The 23738-nt window shown below is 38.8% G+C and overlaps 1 protein-coding gene across 5 annotated transcripts in view; it reads left to right on the forward strand.

The window, feature by feature from the left end:
- CCNY (cyclin Y) overlaps positions 1–23738 on the forward strand; it is a 96676-nt gene that overhangs the window by 42013 nt on the left and 30925 nt on the right. Inside the window, exons 3-6 of one of the 5 annotated variants that reach the window (XM_026842482.1) lie at positions 3403–3478; positions 8094–8102; positions 9254–9288; positions 21056–21156. In XM_026842482.1, coding sequence (XP_026698283.1) covers positions 3412–3478; positions 8094–8102; positions 9254–9288; positions 21056–21156 — 212 coding nt within the window. In that variant the 5' untranslated portion in view covers positions 3403–3411. Of the gene's footprint in view, positions 1–3398; positions 3483–8093; positions 8103–9253; positions 9289–21055; positions 21157–23738 lie in introns of those variants that run through there. The other 4 variants (XM_026842481.1, XM_026842484.1, XM_026842483.1 and 1 more) reach the window with 4 other exon arrangements.

Here is a 23738-nt window from a genome sequence, read left to right on the forward strand (position 1 = left end):
TAATTTAACAGTCCTTTAGTATTGAGAACAAAGAAAACGTGATCTTTGAACTGAGAAAAGATGTAGGAAAATATTCCACATCTGTTTAACTGGAAAGAACATCTACAGTGAAAGACTTTTTATTTGGACTGTCTATGAGACTGACTTTTTTTAAAAGCTGATTTTGGAGTGCAGAGTAGCTGTTGTAAGAAGTACCCACTTTAAATCTTTCCTTTGTAAGGCAGTGATGACTCAGAGCAGACTGCTAGCAATGGAGAATTTTTTTGTGCAGATTTCAATAATTGGAATTCTGGCTCTCATTTTGCTCTCTTTTGAATAGTAGAGTATTGCTTGTATGAGTTTAAATCTCTCTTTGACTATTCCATTAAAAATGGGTAAACCTTTCATATTACGGCTGGTTTTCATGATACTTTTCAAATACTAGAAGAACTACTTGTAACACTAAAGCAGTATGAACATATTATTTTCTTAAGGATGGAGATAATCTTTTGGTGGATAATGCCCTTTGGTGTTGAGTTACTAGCTTCAGATATTTGTATATCATTTGATTTCTTTCTTCTGTAACACGGTTTCTAGTGACAGATTTGTAAGAATTTGTTGCCATATCCAAAAAGACATTTGTTTTCAAGTTGTACAGTAAACTTAAGACATCTAAGATCAACAAGAGACTGAAATCTTACTCGTGTGTTGTGAAACTCTATCCATTCTAATGCTCCTGTATGCCAGGAGTGGTGGCCTGGAGGGGTATGGTCCCACAGGTGGCCTGTGGGATGCTCTGATTTGCCTTATGCTTTTCCCTGGAGGAGCTGGGAGTGATCAACTTGCAAGTACATGCCAAACAGCAATATCTTCTGCCTTCATGACCACAAGTCCTATGCTATTCCTCAGAGGAATGTGGGGAGTCAGCCTCTCTCAGCAGCACTTGTCTTCTCGTCACCTTGTGCTGGGTAACCTGCCCTGGCAGGCTTTGCTGCTCCCCATACCCCTGTTCTTCCCTTCTGATTTTTGTGCCGTCAGTTTGAGAAAGACAGATGGATGTGTTTGATGGCTGCTCTTGCTGGAGATGTAAGAGAAGGGATGTGGAGAGAAGAGGACATGTGGTGCTTTGTAGGGTTCAGCGGTGGGAAGGATCCGTGGCCACTGCCTGGCAGTGGGTAGCTGCATCTGACCAGATGGTTCAGAATCCCAGGTCTGGTCTCTGCAGCTGTTGAGGTTGGATGTTGCTGGCCTTCTTTCACCTCCTGGCAGAAGAATAACAGTTTATCCTAGAGCCAGTGCTTTTTGGTAGTTCATATTTTTTTTCAAAATCACTTTTAAGCCCTCTGTTGGTTTACTGCTTCTGCACAATAGCCTTTTATAACACAGAAATCTTAAATAGTTGTAACTTAACTGCAAAATAATTGGTTTTCCTTTTCTTTTCAGTCCTTTAAGTAGACTGTACGCCTGTACCAGTTCTTACTACTCCGTGAGCAGATAATTTTCTAGGCACAAAAGAAAGGAATTCTTGTCTGTTTAGGGGCAGTGTTTTGTAAGTTGAGTTCAGTTTCATATTGCATACTTTGTTGACTGAATTGGCATTGCTCTACCTTAAAAGGCTTGTAGAAAAATTATCTGTAGCGGTTTAAAAGAAAAGGCATTTTTGTTAATGGTGATGTATTGTGCTGTTTGATAAAAGATGAAGAGGATGATAAAAGGAAATGCATTTTGCCATTTTAAAATGCTGATTACTCCTTACTTAATGAATTGCACCTTGAATTCAACTTAATGGAAAAACTATCCTGAAATGGAAAACAATCTTTACCAGCACTGTCTATCTCAATGGATTTTTTTTTCCCTTCTTCTCTATGTCTAAATAAGATGGAGAAAATAACAGGAAAATTCTTTCTAATTCACAGCCCTTTCAAGTCAGAACTCCTAGTAGTAAGATGACATTCCTAGAATCTTCTCCAAACTTGGCTGCAAATGGTAGTTTCTGGGAGAATCAAAATAATTTTCCCTTGAAATCCCTAGGTTTCCTTTGTGGTTTTGATAATAATAATAAGCCCGATTTCCAACTGAGAAATTGCTCTTCTATGTTTCTGGTTCTTCCTTGTGAGAAAGATCGTGTTTCTTCCAGAAGTTATGTCCAGGTAGCAGCAGCATGTCAGGCTGTTCATCTCATGGCTGCAGAATGCAGGGAGATGAAAAGGAAACCAAGACACCATAAAGGGGAAAAATACAAAGTACATCTGTAGAGAGGTGTGTGGTCAAGAGAAAAAAAGCAGAGAAGTGGAAGACCTAGTAAATAAAAGGAAAAAGGAGAAGAGAGTGTGGCGATGAATGGTGAAGGAACAGGGAAAGCTGTAGACAGGAGAACTTGACCCCTGGGCAAAAAGACTTTGTTATATTTTCATAAGACATGGGCTTAATTTCCAGTTTTGCTGAGCATTCACAGAGATGTGAAAGGGGAGTGAGAGAAATGTAGAAAGCCTGGGATAATCACAGAAGATAAATATATCAGTGCTCAAATGTAGTCTTGCATAAATGCCTGTGTCAAATGCAAGAGAACGTATATCTAGAGATCAAGAGAATGTAAGAACTAAGGTTGAGAGAGCAAGAAAAAGGAAAAAAACGATGTGCTATTTTTAGTAGCATGCTTTCAAGTGGATGCAGGCATATAAGAGTTTTGACAAATTGGTAGTGGAGTGGAATTTGGGAACAAGTAAATTAAATGGGTTTTAACCTTGAAAGAGAAGATAGCATTCATAGATATTTGTATAAATTGTGATAGATTCAGATCTTTAACCTGGTAAATGTTTTTTGGGACTGGTTTGTTTGTTTGTTTGTTTTTTAAAGAAGCTGTGACAGCAAGGAATACATTAATCTGTGAAGTATCAGGAGAGTTCCAAGTTTTTGTAATCTTGACTGTTTAGAGCACTCTGGCCTAGATTTAACTTGTTTACGTTCAGCTGCAATAACTACTTAATTTAATCACATCTAATCCTGGAAACCTGTCTATCTACAGAGGGTTGTGTATTTATTTTATAAAAGTTAATTCTTCTATAATTACATATAACCAGCTGTGTTCCTGTGCTTTGGGGCATGGTGGGAAGAAACTGATGGCAAATGGATAATTCCTGACTTCTTATGTACAAACTTCTCAAGCTGCTTAACTGTTCTAATCCAAAAGCAGCCCTTAGAACTGAAGTGTAATCCCAAAGCTGTATTGATGCAAATGATTTGCATGCTAAAAAGAGCCACTTGTGTGAAGAAAGATAAAAAAGTAGGCCTCAAAATGGATTTTATTTTACAATAACTGCTTAAGTGTATAAACTCAGTCTTATTAAAAAGAATGAGAGAATATGTGTATGCCATTGGATAATCATAAATGGTTTTGTGCTGTTCGTTCTTTCTTTCTTTCCAGATTTGAACATGGAATTCAACCCATCAGATCATCCACGGGCCAGTACGATATTTCTCAGTAAATCACAAACAGATGGTAGGTTACTGAATTTATTATAATATTTGCTCTTGCACTTATCTCTAAACCCTTTGTTAGAATGCATGTGATAGTCTTTTAACAGATAATTCCTCTCCCAAGAAAAGAGGATTTCTTAGGCATCTCATGTTAGAGTTGAAGCAAGTCACACCTTTAGGTAATGATTTTTTCAGACAGTAGTAGAAGGTACAGGTTTGAGTCCTGTCACGTCCTGAAATTCTAAGTTACAAGTAGTCATTGTATCAGAATTACAAATATGATTAAAGCTTAATATAATTATATTTAAATCCAAAATTTTCTGTGTAAACTGTTGGGTTTTCTTTAACTCTGAGTTTTAGGCTAAGCTTCTGGGAAATGTGTGGAGAGTGGCATTCTCTCAAGAAAACAGTTTACATAAATGCCAGCTAAGATGACAGTCCAGAGTTTCCTCTGATACAGCTGATACTGTAAATGTGCTCAGGTACTATATTTTAAGAACAAAACAACCCCCATCCCACCCAAACCTTCTGTCATCTTCTCTCGTTATGGATTTGTTATAATCATAAATTGTCTGGAGTATTTATTTTTAATTCATAGAAAAAAATATCCCTCTGGAATTAAATCTGTGAAGCAAGCCTCTTGATAGAGTTAGTAGAATACAAGCCATATATTCTGTCTCTTTCACTCCCTGTTGGACATATATGACATGTTGTTTTAGAATCAGATGAATGATCAGTGCAAAACACATTATTTTCTACCAAGACTTTCAAAGCAGTTTCTGCATTGTAATTCTGATGGTTCAGTATGAATTCTTTGTTCTTCTTTCTGCTGCCTATAAATGCCATTTTTGATTTACATAGTAAATTGCAGTGTCAAACATATCACTTCAAAATAATGTAGTTTTCACTTACTATATATTTTTTGCTAATTTTTGAGCATGACTAGAACAAAGAGGATATACATTTAGGCCCTAATTGAAGAGCTGATTATGTGAATACCTCTTTAGCCATTCAGATGTTCCTTCTGAATTCAGCCCTGGTGCTGTCAATGCCTTATTATGTGGTTTTGGATGTGAATTACTAATCTGATCTGATTTGGTAGTCTGTAAAATGAATATGATAGTATTTCCATAGCACACTGTATTATGAAGATTGATGTCTGTTTTATAGTGCATTTATTGTGTTTTGAGACTGTATAATCCCATATGGATGCTACTTGTTTCTTATTACAGCTTGTTGAAAGAAAGGACAAAAAAAATTCCAAATTCAACAACTAAAATTTTAATCAGACCTGATGATTGTTCTTACTTGTAGCAATAGTGGTTAATTTATTGCCGTATGGAGTTAACTGTAAGCCTTTTTTTAAAATTACAGTTTGCACCCATGCTAGAGTTGGTCTATGAAACTTTGTTCTAGTTTAAATCATATGAAGAACATATTTTTAAGTGAGAACAATGAATTTAGTGAAACAATATAGAAACAGTATGAACAGGAGTGTAAGATCTGTTCAGCTATCCTCAATCACGGTGGAAAAAATTCAAAGGCTATTTTGCTGGTACAAAAGAAGAATGATTCTGTGACCATTTATCTACTGATGTATTGCCAAGAACCGTCCTGTTCTGGTGGGACAGCTCACATGAGTAAGCATTTTGTTTGGCTGTACTTTGGGCCCATTGTGGAACCAAGTAAGCTGTAGGAGTTATCACAATATTCAAGGATGTTGCCTAACACCAAAATGCAATAAAAGGCTTGTTAAAGGGAAAATGTAAGGGGTTTTTTGTGGTGTGTAGGCTTGTATTCTGACAGCCTGCTGTGGAGTCTAGAGGACTCCCAAGTCTTCTTAAGACCATGTAGAAGGGGAGAGCTGAGCTGATAGTGTTGAAAACGCCTAACTTGGGCATGTAACTACCTCTTTCCATTACTTGTATAGTATTGGTCTGGGAAACCTTCCTGTTGACTGCAAGTGAAAATATTTCTATAGATAAGACCCACAGACATTTAAAATATGCATATTGGAGAGCTGGGAGTCACCAGGACTCAAGGTTTCATCTAGGATCTGGCTGTGACTCTTGAGCGTACATCACATGTTTGTACAGCGGGAAACGGCCAAGTCCATCACTACATGCTAGAGTGACTTGGCAGTGTTACCTTCAGGCAGTTCCATGTTTGACTTTATAGTAGCCCTGTACTTTTTCAGCCTCACTGGTAGTCTTGTAGTACTGTCTTGACATAGAAGCTGTGCTTGAGTTGCCTGTGATCAACATGTGAGTGAAGAGGAACAAGCTGATTATCCCAAATATAGTGAGACAGGACATGGCATCTCTAGATATTTTGTGATCTGAATTTCCCATTGTTCTGTGAAACTTGGATGCCATGCTAAGCATCTAAATCTGTCCTGTCCCTCTTAGTAAGTGGTCTGAATGCATCCTTAATTACCTGAGAGTTCAATGAATCTGTAAGGAAATTGAAGACACAATAAATATTAATTAAATTCCTAACTAGAGTAGTTTTTCTAAATGTTTCCAATTCTTTGTGGGAATTTTCTAGGTGCTGAATCTTACGTGAGTAGTCCTTCCTGTTTAGGGAGGTAGTAAAAAATATCACCTTTTGTGTCTTTAACTTCCGTGAATGCTTTATGCAAGTTCTCCCTTTTTTGTTGAGTTTGCCCTGTAAACAGGGTGGTCTAGGTGACTGAAAAGCCATGCACTATTTAGTGTGTGGTTGTGGTTAAGCCAGGGTTTCCAAACCTCCAATAATGTAACTTCCTTTCCTTATAATAGCAGGAGGACAACGGCTGCTACTTCAGGGTGCTGGTAGTGATCTTTTCTGTAGGTAGCTTACTGCTTTCCACCTCTCCTAACTTACGTTAGGCTTTACACATTCAATGTACTGGCTAAATTTTGCAGTATCAGTGCAAGGATGGGCTTCAGACAAAGAGGATTTTGAAATTGTATTTTTATAGTGGATAGAAGTGAAGTAAGCTGCATTTACTCTTTAATGTTAACTAGGACCAGTCTTCTGTCTCAGATAAAACAAAAAGAAATTATTAACAAATATGGTAATAACATGAGATATTTCTATTGATGTAATCCTCAAGGATTTTGTCTTCAATCCTGATATGGGTAACATTAAGATAGTCTATAGAAATTGCACAAAGAAAGTTTCTATTACAGCTCAATGAAAAATACATGCATACGTAAACACACACGCATACAGATTTTCCTACTGTTGCAAAAGTTCAACAGTAACAGTTGAAAGTGCCCTGCAGAAATACGAACAGGTCATTGACCTTCAAATGAGGAAAACTAAAACAGTTTGGCAGCATCTCAGTCTCCACTCTCCATGGAGAGTTCCATTCCAACTTTCAGGTTTTAAAATGTTAGAAAGTAAATAGAAGTTTAATTGTTTAAACTGACTCTGAATTTTTTCAGCTTCATTTCATCAAACCCCCATGCTTGAAAGCCAAAAACCTGGAGTTGCCGTTAGGATTTTATGCTACAAAATGACAGTTAATTATAACACTGCAGTCTGGTCTGCTGAAGACCATACTGTCTGTGCTTGTGTGAGCTGTGCAAAGCATCTTTAAACTGACTGAAGCCAAGTGATCGAATTACCTTTTTATAGTAATGTGAGCTTGGCAGAAGTGGCCTTTTGCTTTGTGCAATAATTGTCTTTTCCTTGTTAAAAGGCAGGGTTGTAATCACAAAAGAGAGCGGTTGTGGCAAAATGAGTTTTCTGCTCTGCCCAATTCCCCATTGGTATATGTTTTGGAAAGAGCTGAGCCTTACACTATGGCAGAGTGGGCCAGAAGCACAAAAGCACAGCTGCTGCCTTGTAGTCCCCCACCAGAGAATCCAGGCTAACTGAATTTCTGTTAGATGGGGAAAGGAGCTCAACATAGTGCTTAGAAGAAATGTGCAGCACAAGCATTGCTTGAGCTGGGAGAAGTGAGGGGTGTGTATATAAATACATTAATATATTCTTCTGGAGATTGGAAATAGTAAATGGGAATGAGCTGTGAATGATATTCTTGCTTTGGTAAATAGACTATTGTATGTTCATGGGGAATTGAATAATGGATACAAGGGAAAATACAGAAGAGAAAAACTATAATGTGGGGGAAAAAAGGTGATTAAAATGGAATTTGGAGTGTATGTGCAGGCTGTCTTTAGGGTTTTGTCTGTAAGAACTTTTTATGTGGTATAACCGTGATTAAAACACTGTTCTATACTTAACTGTTTAAAATTTCACAGTTAATAGGTGTTAATTTTCAGTTATATACTCTGTTAGGTTTACATGATCCTTATCAGAATTGTTTACTGCCTGTAGATTGCAATATGCAATATTAGACAAACACTTTGGCTATTCTTAGAAATGAATACCTACCTTCATTTTGTTGTTTCCCTTTAGATTACTTATGTCCCTTGCTGGTGATATAAAAGCAGTATGTGGAACTTAAGTGTAGTGCAGTGTTTTAGCAGGATTTCAAGCAGTTTAACTATTTACTAGACAATCAGAATTTTCCTGCTGTTCCTGTTTAATTCTGTTTACAATGTCCATAATTGTGGATCTGAGCATGTACTAAGTGACATGGCTAACATCTGTCGTGTGTGATTCTCCTTTCTGCTCCCTGGGAGGAAAATTATGTAAGGATTTTAAAAGTTTTTTCTTATTTTCTTTTCATTTTATGTCTGCATTAAACACAATTATTTCACAGTATTCACACATACAGCCTTGTTTATGTAAGATTGCTTGCTTATAAAAAAAAAAATCACAAATAATGGCTTCTCATCCAACAGGGAATGGACAGGCTATCCCACCATTATGAACACTTTTATTTTGCTAAGTGCATTGGGTTGCATAGCTTTAAATCATGGTGCACCAAAGTGCATTTAATCACCTACAGCATGAAACCATTATTATTTTAGTCCTGCAGTTTGATTTATATGTTAGTTGCCTCCAGACTTGTATCCTAAATGCTGTGGTATTTTCACTGGAACAGAGCTCCACAGGCTCTCTATGGGGTGAGTTAATTGGGAAAGTGCTTTAAAAAATTAAACAGAATATATTTAATCAGCTGTAATAAGTGTTTACCTGACAACTAGACTCTGTATATCTATCTTCCTTCTTGTTGCTGTTTACTTTCTGAATATTTTGGCTTATTGTGGCTTTGACTTGCAACCCTTGCTTGCGGTGACTGGTTCATACTCACCAAAGTAATATGTTTTCATTTTTATATCTGACATGAGTAATAGTTTCAGGCTTACACCTGATCGTTATAGAAGGCAGTGGTGTAATGCGTATGGTTTCAAGGCTCCTCTGTGGGAGTTAGTGCACAGTAAGCTATGGTAAGAATTTGCTAACTCCGTGGTGTAGCTAGCTAGGTGCTTTCATACCTGCAAGGTAGTGTAGGCCACTTTACAGCAAGGTACCTTGCATGAAGGCATTGGTGGCTCAGGAGTACCCACACAGAGAACTGGTGAAGGATGGCTAATCCATTGCTAACTTGGGCTGTAGCTTACTGCATATTAACTTTCCCATGCAGACAATGCCTGGTGAAGTACCCAAATGGATGAGAATTTTAATCCATCACCACACTAGTGAGCATAAATGCCTTTCTGCATACAGATATATGTTTCTTCTGTGTTTGATCTGTAAATATACTTGGTTAGTGCAAAAGCAATTATAATGTTGCACATAGATAGCCTCCTGTTCTGTTTGTTATAAATGGTATATAAGAAGCTTAATCGGGAAAAATAGTCATGTAATATTTCTATCATATTTTGTGTTTTTGCAGTGAGAGAAAAACGCAAGAGTCTCTATATAAACCACGTAAGTGAAAATGCCTTGCTATGCAGCTTTCTCCTTGTTGTCTATATTATACAGTAAATAAGAGTTATCACACATGATTTCCATATTGGTGAGAGGGTGCTGATGCTTCAAATGTCTGTTATGCATCAGGATCCAGAAGTATTAGGTCTCAGTCAGCTATTGAGTTAGTGGAACAGATCCGTTGGTTTGAAGATAGTATCACAGTCAACAACCAATGTACATAGGTAACTGCTATCTGGGACAAAGAGCTGCACACATTAGTGTGATTTTTTTAAAATTATTACAAAAGCTCTCAAAACGTCAGATTACATTTGTATGCAAGTTTTCTCTGACAGAGAGCTGCAACAGTCGATATTTACAGAGAAGTTCTGAAGTGCCTGGCCATTGTTGATGCATTGTAAATATGGATTGACATGTGGTACATGCTGAGAATGAAGAGGGGATTTTGATACGCTTGTGTACCCCGGGATTTTTCAGTTCAGTTCTTTTCTGTTTCAATCAAATTCTCAGTGAAGCTGAGAGCAAATCCACTGTAGCTTGCTTTGGGTACAGGAGCAGGCACTTTGCCCCAGTTAGTATTGTCTGTACTACTGAAGCACCTGGAACCAGTGGAGTTCCCAGTATTTTAAGCCTTGTGCTGAAATATCTGGAGTCATGCCTTAGTAAAATTGAGGGGGAAAGACCTGTCTCTGAAATGGTATTGCCTTTAAGGTGAAGCAGGGAGAAATTCTTTCTCTATCTGGAAATAGAGGTCATCATTTTATGAATAATTTTTAAGCCAGTACAGCTGCTGAAAGAAGCAAATGTGGTTTATAGCCTCTTCATCCCTTGGTGCTGGCGTGAATGTTTGTGCGGCTCCAGGTAAACTGGATTAGGGCATGAATGCAGGTAAATTCAGCACGGCTAAAAGCTAAAATGGATCTGCTCCTAAATGTGATTCGCTTCAGGGCTTGCACCCACAGAAAGGGAGGGAGACATGGGGGCAGGAATGAGCCACTGAGTGCGGTGAGAAGGCAGGACCAGTTTGTGCCGAGTGTTTCTGAAACTGCTGCCTGCCTTAAAAAGCAAGGTGAGATTTTCAGTTTCCCAAGACTTAAGATTTTTGAGAAGTCATGAGACACTATGGAGACTTATAAAAGCCTTAAAGTTGGCCCCACATGTTAGCAGATATTCTCAATGCTACTCACCACCTATTCCCCTGTAAAACATTTCCATTGTTTACAGTGCATGTGAGGGTGATTTGCAGTGCAGTTGTTGTTATAAAATTACTTGTAAAGCTAATGCACTGGGTTCCTGTAAAATTAATAAAGTGTGTTCTGGAACTTCTGGCATGCTTTTTACCCTCGAACTTGGAGTGTTCAATGCAAAAAAAAAAAAAATTGGGATGCCGCAAAACAAGTTATTAACAGAATTTCTGTGACAGTCCACCTTGTGTCATGGATGAAATTCTCATGTGTCCTGAATTGTTTCATGTCATGTAGAAGATGTGTTCTGCATTAGGCAGATTGCGAGTGGTTTCCTCTGGCAGATTGAACAAAGATGCTGTTATAAATGCTGCTGGAAGCACACTGTTGCAAACCCTGGTGTAAAATATTTTTAGGCAATGCTGGATTTGTTGCAGAAAAAGGAAGGGTGATCATATCATTGGGGAGTTGTGTTGTTGGGAGCTCAATGTACCAGCTTATGCAGTTGATACCCTAAACTCTCTACCTCTTGCTAACTTTTTTTTTTTTTTCCCCTAAGTATCATTCAGTGCATTGACTGAGCAATGTCAGCTTCCATCAGTAGTCAGGTTTACTGCTGCCTTAAGTCTGACTTCTTTCTACTTACAAAGTACTTTTTCTGAATTACAAAGCTAAAAATAACCTTTATGAAGCTGATGTCCTTACCAAGGCTTCCTCTGTGTGTGTCCTTACAGGTCGGGTTTTTAGCCAATACTCATAGATAATCTGTATTTTCAAATGTGGCCTGTGATATTTGTTACTTCAGCAAACTTGTGAGTGTTTATTTCAACACCCCCTAAATACTCAGTCTGCTAAAGCTGATGCACAAAACTGGTGATCATCTTTAGGTTTGTAGACTACAGGAAACCATTGTAATTTATTTTTTTAATACCGCTTTGTTTGAAGGAATTTGAAGAAATAGTTAGATTGTATGTGACAGATGATGGGTAGTATTTAAATGATAAGCAAATTTTTGATATACTCTATTGGTTGATCAGTTCTTTTTCAGTGCATGCTAAGTGCATTTCTAACAGGAGCTACTGCTATTCATCTCTTGTTGATGTGAAGTGCAGGGTCCCCACATCTGCTCTGGAGGAAACAAGTCAGAGGACATGAGTTTTTGAGCATTATTTTGTCTTCCTTTTACGAGAACTCCTCTTCTATGGTTTTTCCACAATGTCATCTTTTTTTTTCTTTTATAAGTCTTTTATACTTAGTCTTCTCTGTGATGAATAACCAACATGAGCAACAAAGTATTTTTATCCTTTTGTGCAGTATCTTACTGGTTATTTTGCAGGTACAGTTGAACATCTCCCAAGTGATCAGGGTGGCTGGCTAGCAAGAGAAGTATCAAGAAAAGCTGTGCTTTTTCTTTCTTAACGGCTTGTCTTGTTATGTGTAGTTTCAGATGAGAATAGTAGTTCATATAAATACAGTTTCAAAATCTTAACCTATGAAAAAAATCAATTACTCTTCCTCATTTAAAAATGCACTTTCTCAGTATGATCACACTATTCTTTTCCTTTCTTGCTTGCTTTTCTTTTCTTTGTAGAATCTTTTAACTGACTGAACAATTTCCTTTGATCTCCAAATATAAATAGTGGGTTCCTGGTTTGATTTATTGTGCTTTAATGAGGGCTGGCAGTTGCCACATTTCAAATTCACCTTGCCCATAGGTGTGATGGAAGAAGCCAGGAGCTGCTGTTCTTTTGGGATGGGGAAGGAATGAAAGTGGGAGTGAAAGCGTGCTGTGCAGAAGCTGTCATCTCTCAATGTTACCACTGAACCCAGGGAGACAGACAAGTTGGGGATGGTCCTGGAAGTTACCTACCTACAGGTGTACCTGGCATGTTTGCTTTCTTCCAGCCTATGTTAATTTCTAAGGAGTTGCAGCAGACTCTACTTCCCTTTCCTGTTGAACTGGCAGTTATTGTTTTTTGTTATGGCTTTAATGCTGCTTCAGTGTGCACTTGTCTTTTAATCTGCTTAGTCAAGCTGCTGAGGGGGATAAAGAAGGCGTTTCCTTTTTCAAAGAGGAGAGATTGCATCTGTATCTGTCTGTACAAGAAAAGGAAACAGGAAGATATGTTGGGGGGGGATGGGTGGAGAAAGAGTGAATTTTTTATTATTGTTTGCAGTAACTAGTTCTTTGTACTAGGTAATTATTTTTTTGCAGGGAAGGAGAGGGAAAAGCTTTTTTCTCCATGAAGTTTTTCTAGAAAATTTTCCCTTTCAGACAAGATGAAAATGCTCTGTTTGCCAAAGTACTTTCTTCTCTTCTTGATAAGATATGCTCTTAAAGATGAATTTGTGTTTATGAGCGGTAATATTCAGTAAAAATAAGGGATATTTTTTGCATATTGGAATATTTTGGAAGGAAGATAAAGGGAAGTAATACCTCTTGCACATTTTTTTCTTTTTTAATTATGGAGACCCTTCATCAGCCTTGTAGCAACAGCTTCCTTTCAGCATTGTCTTATTTAGGGACCTGGACATGACTTCCACTGTGTGCTACCTGGCAACTGGATGTTCAAATCCCAGCAGACTAATACTGTTTTTATCATTCCAGATAGAAAAGATAACATCTGTGTATAGACTAAAATTTTTTTCAGCATCCTGGGGAAAAGTTCCTGGGCATCATTCTTGTCAGAACCCCATTCCCTGTAAGTGGCACTGTAGTAATTCACATCAGGGAAGTTTCTTCCCAGCAGCGGTCCTGCTGATGGGGACTAGTAAAGAACAGAGGGGTCCTCTAGTACATAGTGTGACACAGGCAATTTCTGTGAACGTTTTTGTATGCTTGAAATGATGTATGGTATTTTCTCCTATGTAGTCCCTAAATTTTCTTGTTAGATTGGATAAAGAGGCTGTTCTGCTTCCCTATTGTAAAACTACTAGATATGTGACTGGTAATCAGACACTTTGAGCTAGTGATAAGAGTAAATAAAATACATGCTGAAATGGGAACATAGTCTGAAAAGTAATTTGATCGTGAAAAACGCAAAGCATAACATAAAAATGTGAAATGTTGGGTTTAGGTGGATGCCTGAGGCTGGCTATTATAAAGGTTTACAATTTGTGTCCATATTCCTTAAGATATTTTGATTAACATTCCTTACTCAGAGAAGAACAAGATAAACTGGAAGATAGATTAGAGGCTTCTCAGGTGCTCTTGAAGCTCTCCTAGAGATTGCTTAATGTGTTCTTTGCTCCTCTCCATTGCAAGATCACAAAAAAACGGGTCTCGAAGGGGCCTTTGTAGGCCATCTGGCCCATCTAGCAGCTTCCCTGTACTGATGCCATCCCTAACAGATGCTGTTTAAGATGCTTTTTCAGGCTTCCAATAAGTTTGAATGAACAGGTTTTCTTTAACAGCTTACTTAAACTTACTGTTTGAAAATCTTTTTCCTATTGTCTAATTGAAGAATTTTACCTCTCCTATCAGCCTTAAGTTATATGAAGTGACAAACTTTTGTAAAGGGAGGAGCAAAAGTAACTTCTAGGGTAGAATGAGAGCATGTAGGGGAGTTCTTTTCTAAGGTTGCTATACAATACTTGCTGTGCTGGGAGCCTATAAAGTCTCCCGGGTCAAATTTAACAACGCTAGTAATTAAATGCTATGTAAATATAAGCCTTTGAGCTGCTTTTAGTGTTCAAATATTTAATCTTTCAGGTGTGTAAAGCAGAGTGTTTTATCAGTGGTTAAGTAGGACCTGTGTGTGCTGTAGAGGTTTAACAGCGGTTGTGAGCCCACCAAGAGCTCAGTGGTACACTGACATAGTTTTCCATAGTTGACATGAATAAGGACAAGCTTTGACAGCAAAAAACTTGCAAGTACAAATGCAGTCTAAGGATTATCAAACATTGGTGAAACTAGTCAACTGAGGACAAGGTTGAATCATATCATCGACTGATGATTTATGAGTATTACTTAGGAGTGATGGGACTTGGATCTGTTTTAATTGTGGGTGTTGGCAGAGAAAGGTAAGCATAGAATGGTGTGATATCCTGTAGATCTTTCTCAGGTGAATTTATCCATATCTAGCCACTAAATGTAGACAATTGTGATGTAGTATGAAATTATTCAAGATAAAAATAAATGCAGAGCTTTGCAGAGCTGTGCAGAATGTTGCATGGCTTGCCTGATTTTGGAAGCACTTTGTTGACCTGTAAAATCATGTTTCCTCTGTGAAAAATGTTGTCAGAACTAATTCATGTCCTGAAGCAATAGAAGATCCCCAAGATAGGAACCTCCCTTTTCCAAGTCAGAAGCAGTCCTAGTATTTTTGCTTGCGGTTGTAATTTGGCTTCATGTGTACTTTTATATGCCAGTTTTGCCTGTTAGCATTTTGGCCAGCATCTACTGCCTGGAAGCTAATGGGCATGTTTCCACAGACGGGTGCAAGAGAGCCTCAGTTTTTCCGTGGGGGGAAATACAATTCCATAATACCTTTTAAAATCATGCAGTAACTTATACCTGGTTTGATGGAAGAGACAGTACTATCATTATTTAGGGCAGAAGCTGCAAAATCTTCTGATGGACAAGTGCAAAAGAACACTGAAAAACACTGAAGCTCCTCTGCCAAACTGGAAGCCGACTGGCTGAAAGCCAGCTCTGGTACAAAAGCTGTATAGCTTCATTAGGGAAGTGTTGTGCCCAAACGAACAAATCCTGCTGAGCATTAGGGCAGAGTGCCATACTAGTTTTGCTAAAGAGCTTCCAGGGCAGAGCTGGCTGGTACCCCTTCTGATCAATTCTGAGTGTGGGTTTTGGTCAGTATGCACCTGTTTGTTAAATGTTCCTACCCAAAACCACCCTGAAATGACCATTTTAACAAAATAAATAGTAATGCTTCCCCTTTCCCCATAAATTTAGGTTTAATTTTTAAGAGCTAGAAACACCTGGCATTAATGAAAGTACATAGAATCTTGATCTCTTAGAGCTTGTTCTATAACACATGTAAAAGCTTAGCAAGTTATAATGCAATTTTTTCCGTTACATATCTTTTCCTCTAAAGAAAGAAATTCCATAAAACAGCTATTATGTGTTGCTTGTAGCCTATAATGTCACTATTTCTCAATGAATGTCTTTGGTTGAAATGAGAAAAATAACAACTGCTTTCAGAGTAAAGAGCTGCAGATCCTCCCCACCAAAAGAAATCACAGAACAATAAAAAATTCACCCAGAATTTAGTCTGGTTTCTTGCCTAAAAGCAGAATTATGCATCTAAGCTGTTCCTGGCATATGCTTGTTTTACCTCTTCTTTACAACTTGCAGTAAGTGGAGATGCTATCACTGCTTCAGTCTCTCAAGCTATCCCTGATACTAGCAAAATGTGGTGATTTGGAGTATTTTTTTTGCCATCACCTCTCCACAAACTTTCATGTCCAATCTTAATTTTCCCTAGTTTCAATATAAGCCTGCTCTTTCTTATCCCGTCCACAATGGTCATGGAGAACAACATTCTCTTTTTTTGTAACTCCCTTCAGCATGACTTACGGCCATTTATTGTTGCTTTGTTCCTGGAGAAAAACCTCTCAAGTCTTTCAATTTTTCCTCCTAAATGAGGTTTTTCAAACCTCAGATTAATCTTGCTGTTCTCTCCTCCTGACTCTCTGAAATCTGTTCATCTTTCTTGAAATACAGTGGTCAAAACTGGACATGAAATTCTATCTGAGCAGAGTGGAAGGGTGCTCTACCCTATTGTATACATGGTAACTATAAATCCTATATGATTACTTTTTTTTTTTATAACAGCCCTCTGCAAGTTAATGCCAGCTGCAAATTCAGTAAAAAATACCTTGATTCTGTTATCAAAGTTACTGCTCAGACCAGAATGTCTGTGGAATGTCCCCTTACTTCAACCTTCCAATTTGAAAGTGATCCCTGGGTAACCAGAGAGTATAGTTTTATGAATCATTTTTACCTGCCATGTTTTTCTTGTTTCACGTGAGATGAAGTCAGAAGTCTTGCTGAAGTTGAGAAGCATGATGTCTGCTGAATCTCAGCTTTTCTTCAAAAATATTGCTATTGCAAATTAAAGTACATCTAAAGTGACTTCTACTTCATATCAGTGAGATGCTTTTAATTTGTAAATATTAGTAATAACAGAGATTGTCAAAGCTCCACATGTGTCCTATACTCACTGTCATGTTTGCATATGAAGATTTACAAAAGGACTTCTATCAGTCTTTTCCCTATGTCAGCCTTAATGGTGGGACAGAACCTGAGAAGGATCCTGTTGATGTTAGAGGATTTGGCTAATTTCTGCACAGGCTCCACATTCTTTTTCAGCTCTTCTGATTTTTATTTTTTTTTCCCTGCTTGCTTAGAGCCTCTCTAACTTGTGTAAGTGGAAGATTTTTGTGGTTAATTACAAGAGATTTGAAATGTGAAGCCATTAAGCTCCTGTACAATTTTGGGTGTGGACTTACCCTGTTAAAATGGACACAGAAAGGGTTTTCTCTATAGGACAGTGCTCAATACTGAGATGATGCACGGTAACCTCTCTTGTCCTTTGCAAGGATTGAGAAAGTTCCTGTGCAGCATTTTATGGAAGTTCAGAAAAGCCTGTTTGACTGAACTGTGGGACTTTAGATATCTTCCAGCTTAGTCAAGTTAGAACATGAAACCAAAGATGTTTTCCAGTAATTTGGAAAAAGACAGAAAGTCTGTTACCTGGCATACCATATGTCTGTAGTTGGATTTCAGAGTAGAAGCTGGGAATGTTGATCTGCTAATAGGTTAGTTATTCACATGGCCCAAAAGTGAGTATATACCCAAGATAGTAGGCTTACACTTGGCACCATTTTTCAGACTGGGAGAGGTACCCCTTCCTGCCAAGTTGTTATGAACAGAAAATGAGGCATGAGACACCACATATTTTTCAGAAGTGTGAAAAGTTTTAAGTCTAACAAAGTGTGATGTGGGCTGAAAACCATGGAGAGTTCTGTGATGTGGTAGTTTCAGAAATAAGGTGCGTGGCTCTAATTATTGGCATGTATCAAATGTTAGAGTGCTATTTACATAAGAAAATCTAAATCTGATAGTGGTGTTGCTGCAGAGTTGTTTTCTGTTTTTTATTCATGCTTACCTTGAATGAAAGCAGTCCATTTATCTTAAAGTTTATCTAAACCTTTAGAACAGGTTAACACTTAAAATGTAGAATTAAAACTTTCAGTTTTTTTAAATGATGCTGAAATGTCTGTACCTCTTTTTTTTTTTTTTTCAACTGCTAAACAGTCTCATTTTCAACTGGTTTTCAGTTGCTTTGCATTTATCACACCTGTGGAAAGTACTCAACAGACTAATCCAGAAATTTGAACTAAACTGTGGTAGAATAAAAGCTGTAAATCACCAGTCCCTTAGTAAATTTCTCTGTATAGATCAATGCTGGATAAAATATTCTATGACATTAATGCTTCACAGAATCATCTAGGTTGGAAAAAACCTTGAAGATTATCTAGTCCAACCATTAACCTAACACTGACCATTCTCAACTACACCAGATCCCTCAGCGCTAAGTCAACCCAACTCATAAACACCTCCAGGGATGGGGACTCCACCACTGCACTGGGCAGCCCATTCCAACACCTAACAACCCCTTCTGGAAAGAAATACTTCCTAATATCCAAATAAACCTTCCCTGGAGCAACCTGAGGCCATTCCCTCTTGTCCTATCACTTGTTACTTGGTTAAAGAGGCTCATCCCCAGCTCTCTGCACCCTCCTTTCAGGCAGCTGTAGAGGGCGATGAGGTCTCCCCTCAGCCTCCTCTTCTCCAGACTAAACACCCCCAGTTCCCTCAGCCGCTCCCCGTACGACCTGTGCTCCAGACCCTGCACCAGCTTCGTTGCCCTTCTCTGGACACGCTCGAGTCATTCAATGTCCTTTTTGTAGTGAGGGGCCCAAAACTGAACACAGGAATCGAGGGGCGGCCTCACCAGTGCCGAGTCCAGGGGTCAGATCCCTTCCCTGTCCCTGCTGGCCACGCTATTGCTGACACAAGCCAGGATGCCATTGGCCTTCTTGGCCCCCTGGGCACACTGCTGGCTTCTGTTCAGCCGGCTGTCAATCAGCTCTCCAGCCACTCCTCCCCAAGCCTGTGCTGCTGGGGGTTGTTGTGGCCCAAGGGCAGCCCCCGGCATTTGCCCTTATGGAAACTCCTCTAGTTGGCCTCAGCCCATGGCTCCAGCCTGTCCAGGTCTCTCTGCAGAGCCTCCCTACCCTTGAGCAGATCAACACTCCCACCCAACCTGGGGTCATCTGCAAACTGACTGAGGGTGCACTCGATCCCCTCGTCTAGATCATCAATAAAGATGTTAAACAGGAGTGGCCCCAAAACCCAGCCCTGGGGGACACCACTCGTGACCAGCCACCAGCTGGATTTAACTCCGTTCACCACAACTCTTTGGGCCCGGTTGTCCAGACAGTTTTTTACCCAGCAAAGCGTGTGCCCATCCAAGCTAGGAGAATTCTATGGGAAATGTTGTCAAAGGCCTTACTGAAGTCAAGGTAAACAACATCCACAGCCTTTCCCTCATCCAATAAGCAGGTCGCCCTGTCGTAGAAGGAGATCAGGTTTGTCAGGCAGGACCTGCCTTTCATAAACCCACGCTGACTGGGCCTGAGCATCTGGTTGTCCCACATGTGCTGTGTGATGGCACTCAGGATGAGCTGCTCCAACAGCTTCCTGGGCATCGAAGTCAGTGACAGGCTTGTAATTTCCCAGATTGTGCTTCCAACCCTTCTTATATATGGGTGTCACATTGGCCAATTTCCAATCTGTCAGGACCTCCCCAGTCAGCCAGGACTGCTGGTAAATGATGGAAAGCAGCTCGGTGAGCACCCCAGCCAGCTCCTTCTGCACCCTCGGCTGTATCCCGTCCGGTCCCATAGATGTGCGTGTTTGTGTGATGCGGCAGGTCACTGTCTCCTCCTGGAATGTGGAGGGATGATTCTCCCAGTCTCTGTCTTTTGGTTGAGGAGGTTGGATTCCCTCAGTACAACTAGTCTTGCTATTAAAGACTGAGGCACATAGGGCATTAAGCACCTCAGCCTTTTCCTCATCAGTTGTTGCCATGTTTTCTCCTGTGTCTAGCCGTGGATGGAGGCTCTTCCAGTGCTTCTGAATTTTCTGTTTGTTTTTGCCTTGCTTAACATAGAATAGCTTGGAAGATAGATGGATTGTGAACTTCCAAAATACTATGAAGTACCTTTCCAAACTTCTGGAGAATCTTTGAGAGGGGATAGTTTTCATTTTCTCAGTAAGCATTTTAACATCCAAGAAAAGCAGTTTGGCCTACAATTTTATTGGTCAGGTGAGGAACCTTGATAGAACTTGTTGGTGAGCTTTCAAATAATTTGAATGTAATGTTTCTACAATTGCAACAGCTTCAGAATTTTTTTTTTCAATTAACAGAAGACTTTGGATGCTCTTTCACTCATAGGTGGGAAAAAAAGAAAGACGACTCAGATGCATGTAGGTTTTACCAAGAATGTACTTGTTCTCTACCTAACGAATGCTGCTAAGAGGTCTGCTGCCCGTAAAAAAGGCAACATTAGTAAGATGATGGAGTGCTGGCAGTTGTAATAATATCTGTTTTGGAAATTAGACAGGGGAGGATGTACTGAGGTAGGAGTCAGGACCACAGCCTAGACACTCAGTTGGTCTGAGCTGGTAAATGCCTGTGGATTCCATCAATGATATTGACATTGGTCTCTCCACTGAAAAGCTGGGAACATTCATTATAAGGCAAGTGAAAATTTCCATGTTGATGTGCTTTAAATATTTAAGTTAAACATGTAATTTGACTGGTCTTAACATTCTTGACACAGGTTCTTGGTCAAGTTATTCACTAGTGTAGGTAGAATAAGCAAGGATAAAATCAGAGAGCATTAATGACTGGTATAACTCTTAGCTGCTATGAAGAAACTATTCTCTTTAGACCAGAGGAATGCTGGCTGCTCTGAACAGCTGAAGGAGAAGCATGCTCTACAAAAATTTTTCTGAATTTTTCCCTATCAATTTTTAGAGGTTTTATTGGTTTTACTGAAAAGATCTCTTTCCCCTACTTCATTCTGTTAGGGTTTGCTTGGGTTGTTTTTTAATTCTTTTTTCTCCAAGCATGGTTTTGTATCCATTTCTAAATCAATCTTCATTGTTAATGCAATTTCTTTTTCACTCTTCACTTACTCTTTTGGAACAAGGACAGAAACATAGGTCTCGTTCATCTTTGCTTTCCAGATGTATTTGTGTGTATTCGAGTAATTCTGCACAAAAATTTTTGCATGGTTTTGGGGAAGGAGGGATGGAGGGGAGGTTGGGACTTGAAAGCATTAGTCAAGGCTCAGGCAGGGTTTGTTGTGACTTTTGCACTGGTAATTATTTCTGAACTTTATGAACTGCTTCAAAATATGATCACATTACTGTATGTGTCATTGTGAGGGACAGAGTAATCAGTTTTTTCTAAATTCTTACATCTCCTCAGAAAAATGCTTTGGTATTACATAATTGCCATTGTTCTTTTACATGTTTTTCATAGCATCCTCCTGGGCAGTTGAGAAGGAAGTACAGTTCCTGCTCCACTATTTTCCTGGATGACAGCACAGTCAGTCAACCAAACCTCAAGTATACCATCAAATGGTGGGTTTCATAATACTTTTTTTGCTAGAACCTACATTTTATTTACATATTTATTTATATATACATATTTCTGCACTATTACTGAGCAAGCTTCAAAGGCTTTGGTTTTTGAAGGAGTAATTTTATTTAATCCAGTCATGCTCCAGAGGCAGTGAATAATATGAGCAAAGGGTATCGCTCTTATTTTAGGTCTGTGCAGAATCAACCTCCTAGTACTGCATATCTCAACAGAAGGCAGCAATTAAGGATCTCAGATTCCAGCAGCTGAGATCCTTGTGCTTCATCATTCAACCGGGTACTTGCTTTGGATGAGTCCTTCAAAATTTATTTGGGTACTTGTTTATTCAGAATTTTGGAATTATCTGAAATTGAAGAACTCTTTTCTGTTCATGAGAAAAATGCTTATTTGCTAAGCTTTCTTTCCAGTTTTATGGTTGAAGTAGAAATTAGTTGTCTTCAGATTCATTTGCTTATTGAGTATAAGGGCACTGACAGTTTATTACACAGCAGTGGGGAGTTTTGTATGTGGTGCTCACATGGGCTTACCCATGAGTGACATCTCAGATAATAATTTCAGGTTTCACTGGGGCCTTTTTACATTTGGAAAGAAATCAAATTGATATTTGTAGAGTATTGTTCTTTACATTTTGTACAGTAAGGGGAAAAAATGAGAGAACAAATGCTCAGGCATTTTATGCTGGTTTTTTATTATGATTGCTGATACACTCTCTTGAGTTGATTGTAGGATGGTTACTTTGATGTGCTCAAATGCAAAACTTTATTAAGACAAAATCTGTGCTACGTTGATGCGTACATGAGAGACAAATAGACTAGCATGTCCAAAGGACTTGGTAATGTTGGTAGTCACTAAAACATGTTCTTAATTCTTCTGTTTAAGGAAAAAAGAGGGGAGTGGAGAAGGAATTTGCTGTCAGACTGACACCTAATTCCTCATCAGCTATTTCTGCCTGAAATACAGTCTTGCTTTTCCTCAAGTTTCTTTAATTAGTAACTGAAAAATAATATGGATGAACACTGAAAGAAGGCTTTTTGAGTTGGGGTTTTATTAACTCCTGGAATCTCATACTCTTCTGCTCTAAAATCCTTTCCATGCAGATTTTTGTAAGGGCAGCCTTTTGGGCAGATTTCAGGTCCCTCTTTGTATCAGAACTGAGACTGCTTGTGAAAAGAAGAGATGGGTGCAGCTGGCCGTAGCAGCCAAGAAGTGTTTTCAGCAGGCCATGGTGGCCAGCAGCAACCTTGTGAAAGAGAAGACAGAAAGACAAGCTGGTGGGGGGCAAGGTGGTGGCTCGTTGATTTATTTTGGGTCATGTTACACACTGGTGTGTTTAAAATGTTAGTGTATCTCCTGGAGATCTGCAGCATCAGTGGGGTGGCCAGGTAAGGGTGATGGAAAGCTCTACTATAAGCTGCTTTCCTGCACACTGAGTGCTAGCTGAACCAGTGTATGAAAAGCAGAATGAAACTTGGATCTGAGTTAATCTATTGGAACTCTGAAAGATTTTCAGATTTAGATACAGATTTCTAAATAGTAAATGTTTTCTAAACTTAATTTGACATTTTGTTACAAAAGCAACCATAGAGGCACTGAGCAGAGCTCTGCACAGATTCTTGCATCTGCTTTCATAGTGAACTAGAGCTGCAACTGTGTTCCTAGGGGCATAGCTTAAAATTAAATATTAGGACATTTATTTTGTGATTAGCTTTCAGTAAAATTAAATTCATTCAAAAATGTGCCTTTTGTGTTCAGTGAGGACTGTGTCCTTTAAAGTATCTGTAGAAAAAAATCAAATGTAAAAAGCATTTATGATCCAGAAACTTAGAAGGCAGACAGGTAAAAGCTAAATGCTCATACATAGCAAAATATATTTGATTTCAAATAAGGAAAGTATTATCCACTATATGGCTGTGCAAAACCGAAACCACAAAAAACCCCAAACAAACACTACCATGCCCCCTCCCCCCCAACAAACAAACAAAAAAACCCCAACCCACCTTGAAATAATGTAAAATTCTACTAAAGGAGTAGTTCCAACATTTTTTTTTCCTCTTTTCCTAACACATAACATGTCAGTCTTCATGTAGAAATTCTGTAATAAAATTACAGAACAACCAATTGACTCTTTAAAAGGCCTTTTCTGGAAAAGGGGGGGGAATTTTGCATCAGTATAAAACATAAACTTCTTACAGTGAATCACTGACAAGACAAATTATCAACAAATAGAATCAGTGAACTTCCTCCTCCTTCCCTTTGAGGTCTGACTGGGTTTTATGCTGCTGGAACAAGTAGGGAGGGTGCTGGTTCTGCCTTATCCCTCAATAAAGCTCTGTCATGAGTAAAGCATACGTCCTTCGATAAAGCTGGAGTAGTGAGTTGGAAACTGGATAATAACCATGAGAAGCCATATCTTAAGTTTCTTTAGTCTCAAATGTGAATGAAATCAGTTAGTTGTATATGTAATTAAAATCTTAGCTTTCTGTGAATATAAAGACATTTTTTGTCTTCGGACAGATGTACTTTGACATGTGGTTGAGAACATGGGAAGTGCATAATGCAGTAA

This window comes from Athene cunicularia (assembly GCF_003259725.1).
Source record: "Athene cunicularia isolate RWA chromosome 2 unlocalized genomic scaffold, athCun1 chr2_part1, whole genome shotgun sequence".
Lineage (NCBI taxonomy): Eukaryota > Metazoa > Chordata > Aves > Strigiformes > Strigidae > Athene > Athene cunicularia.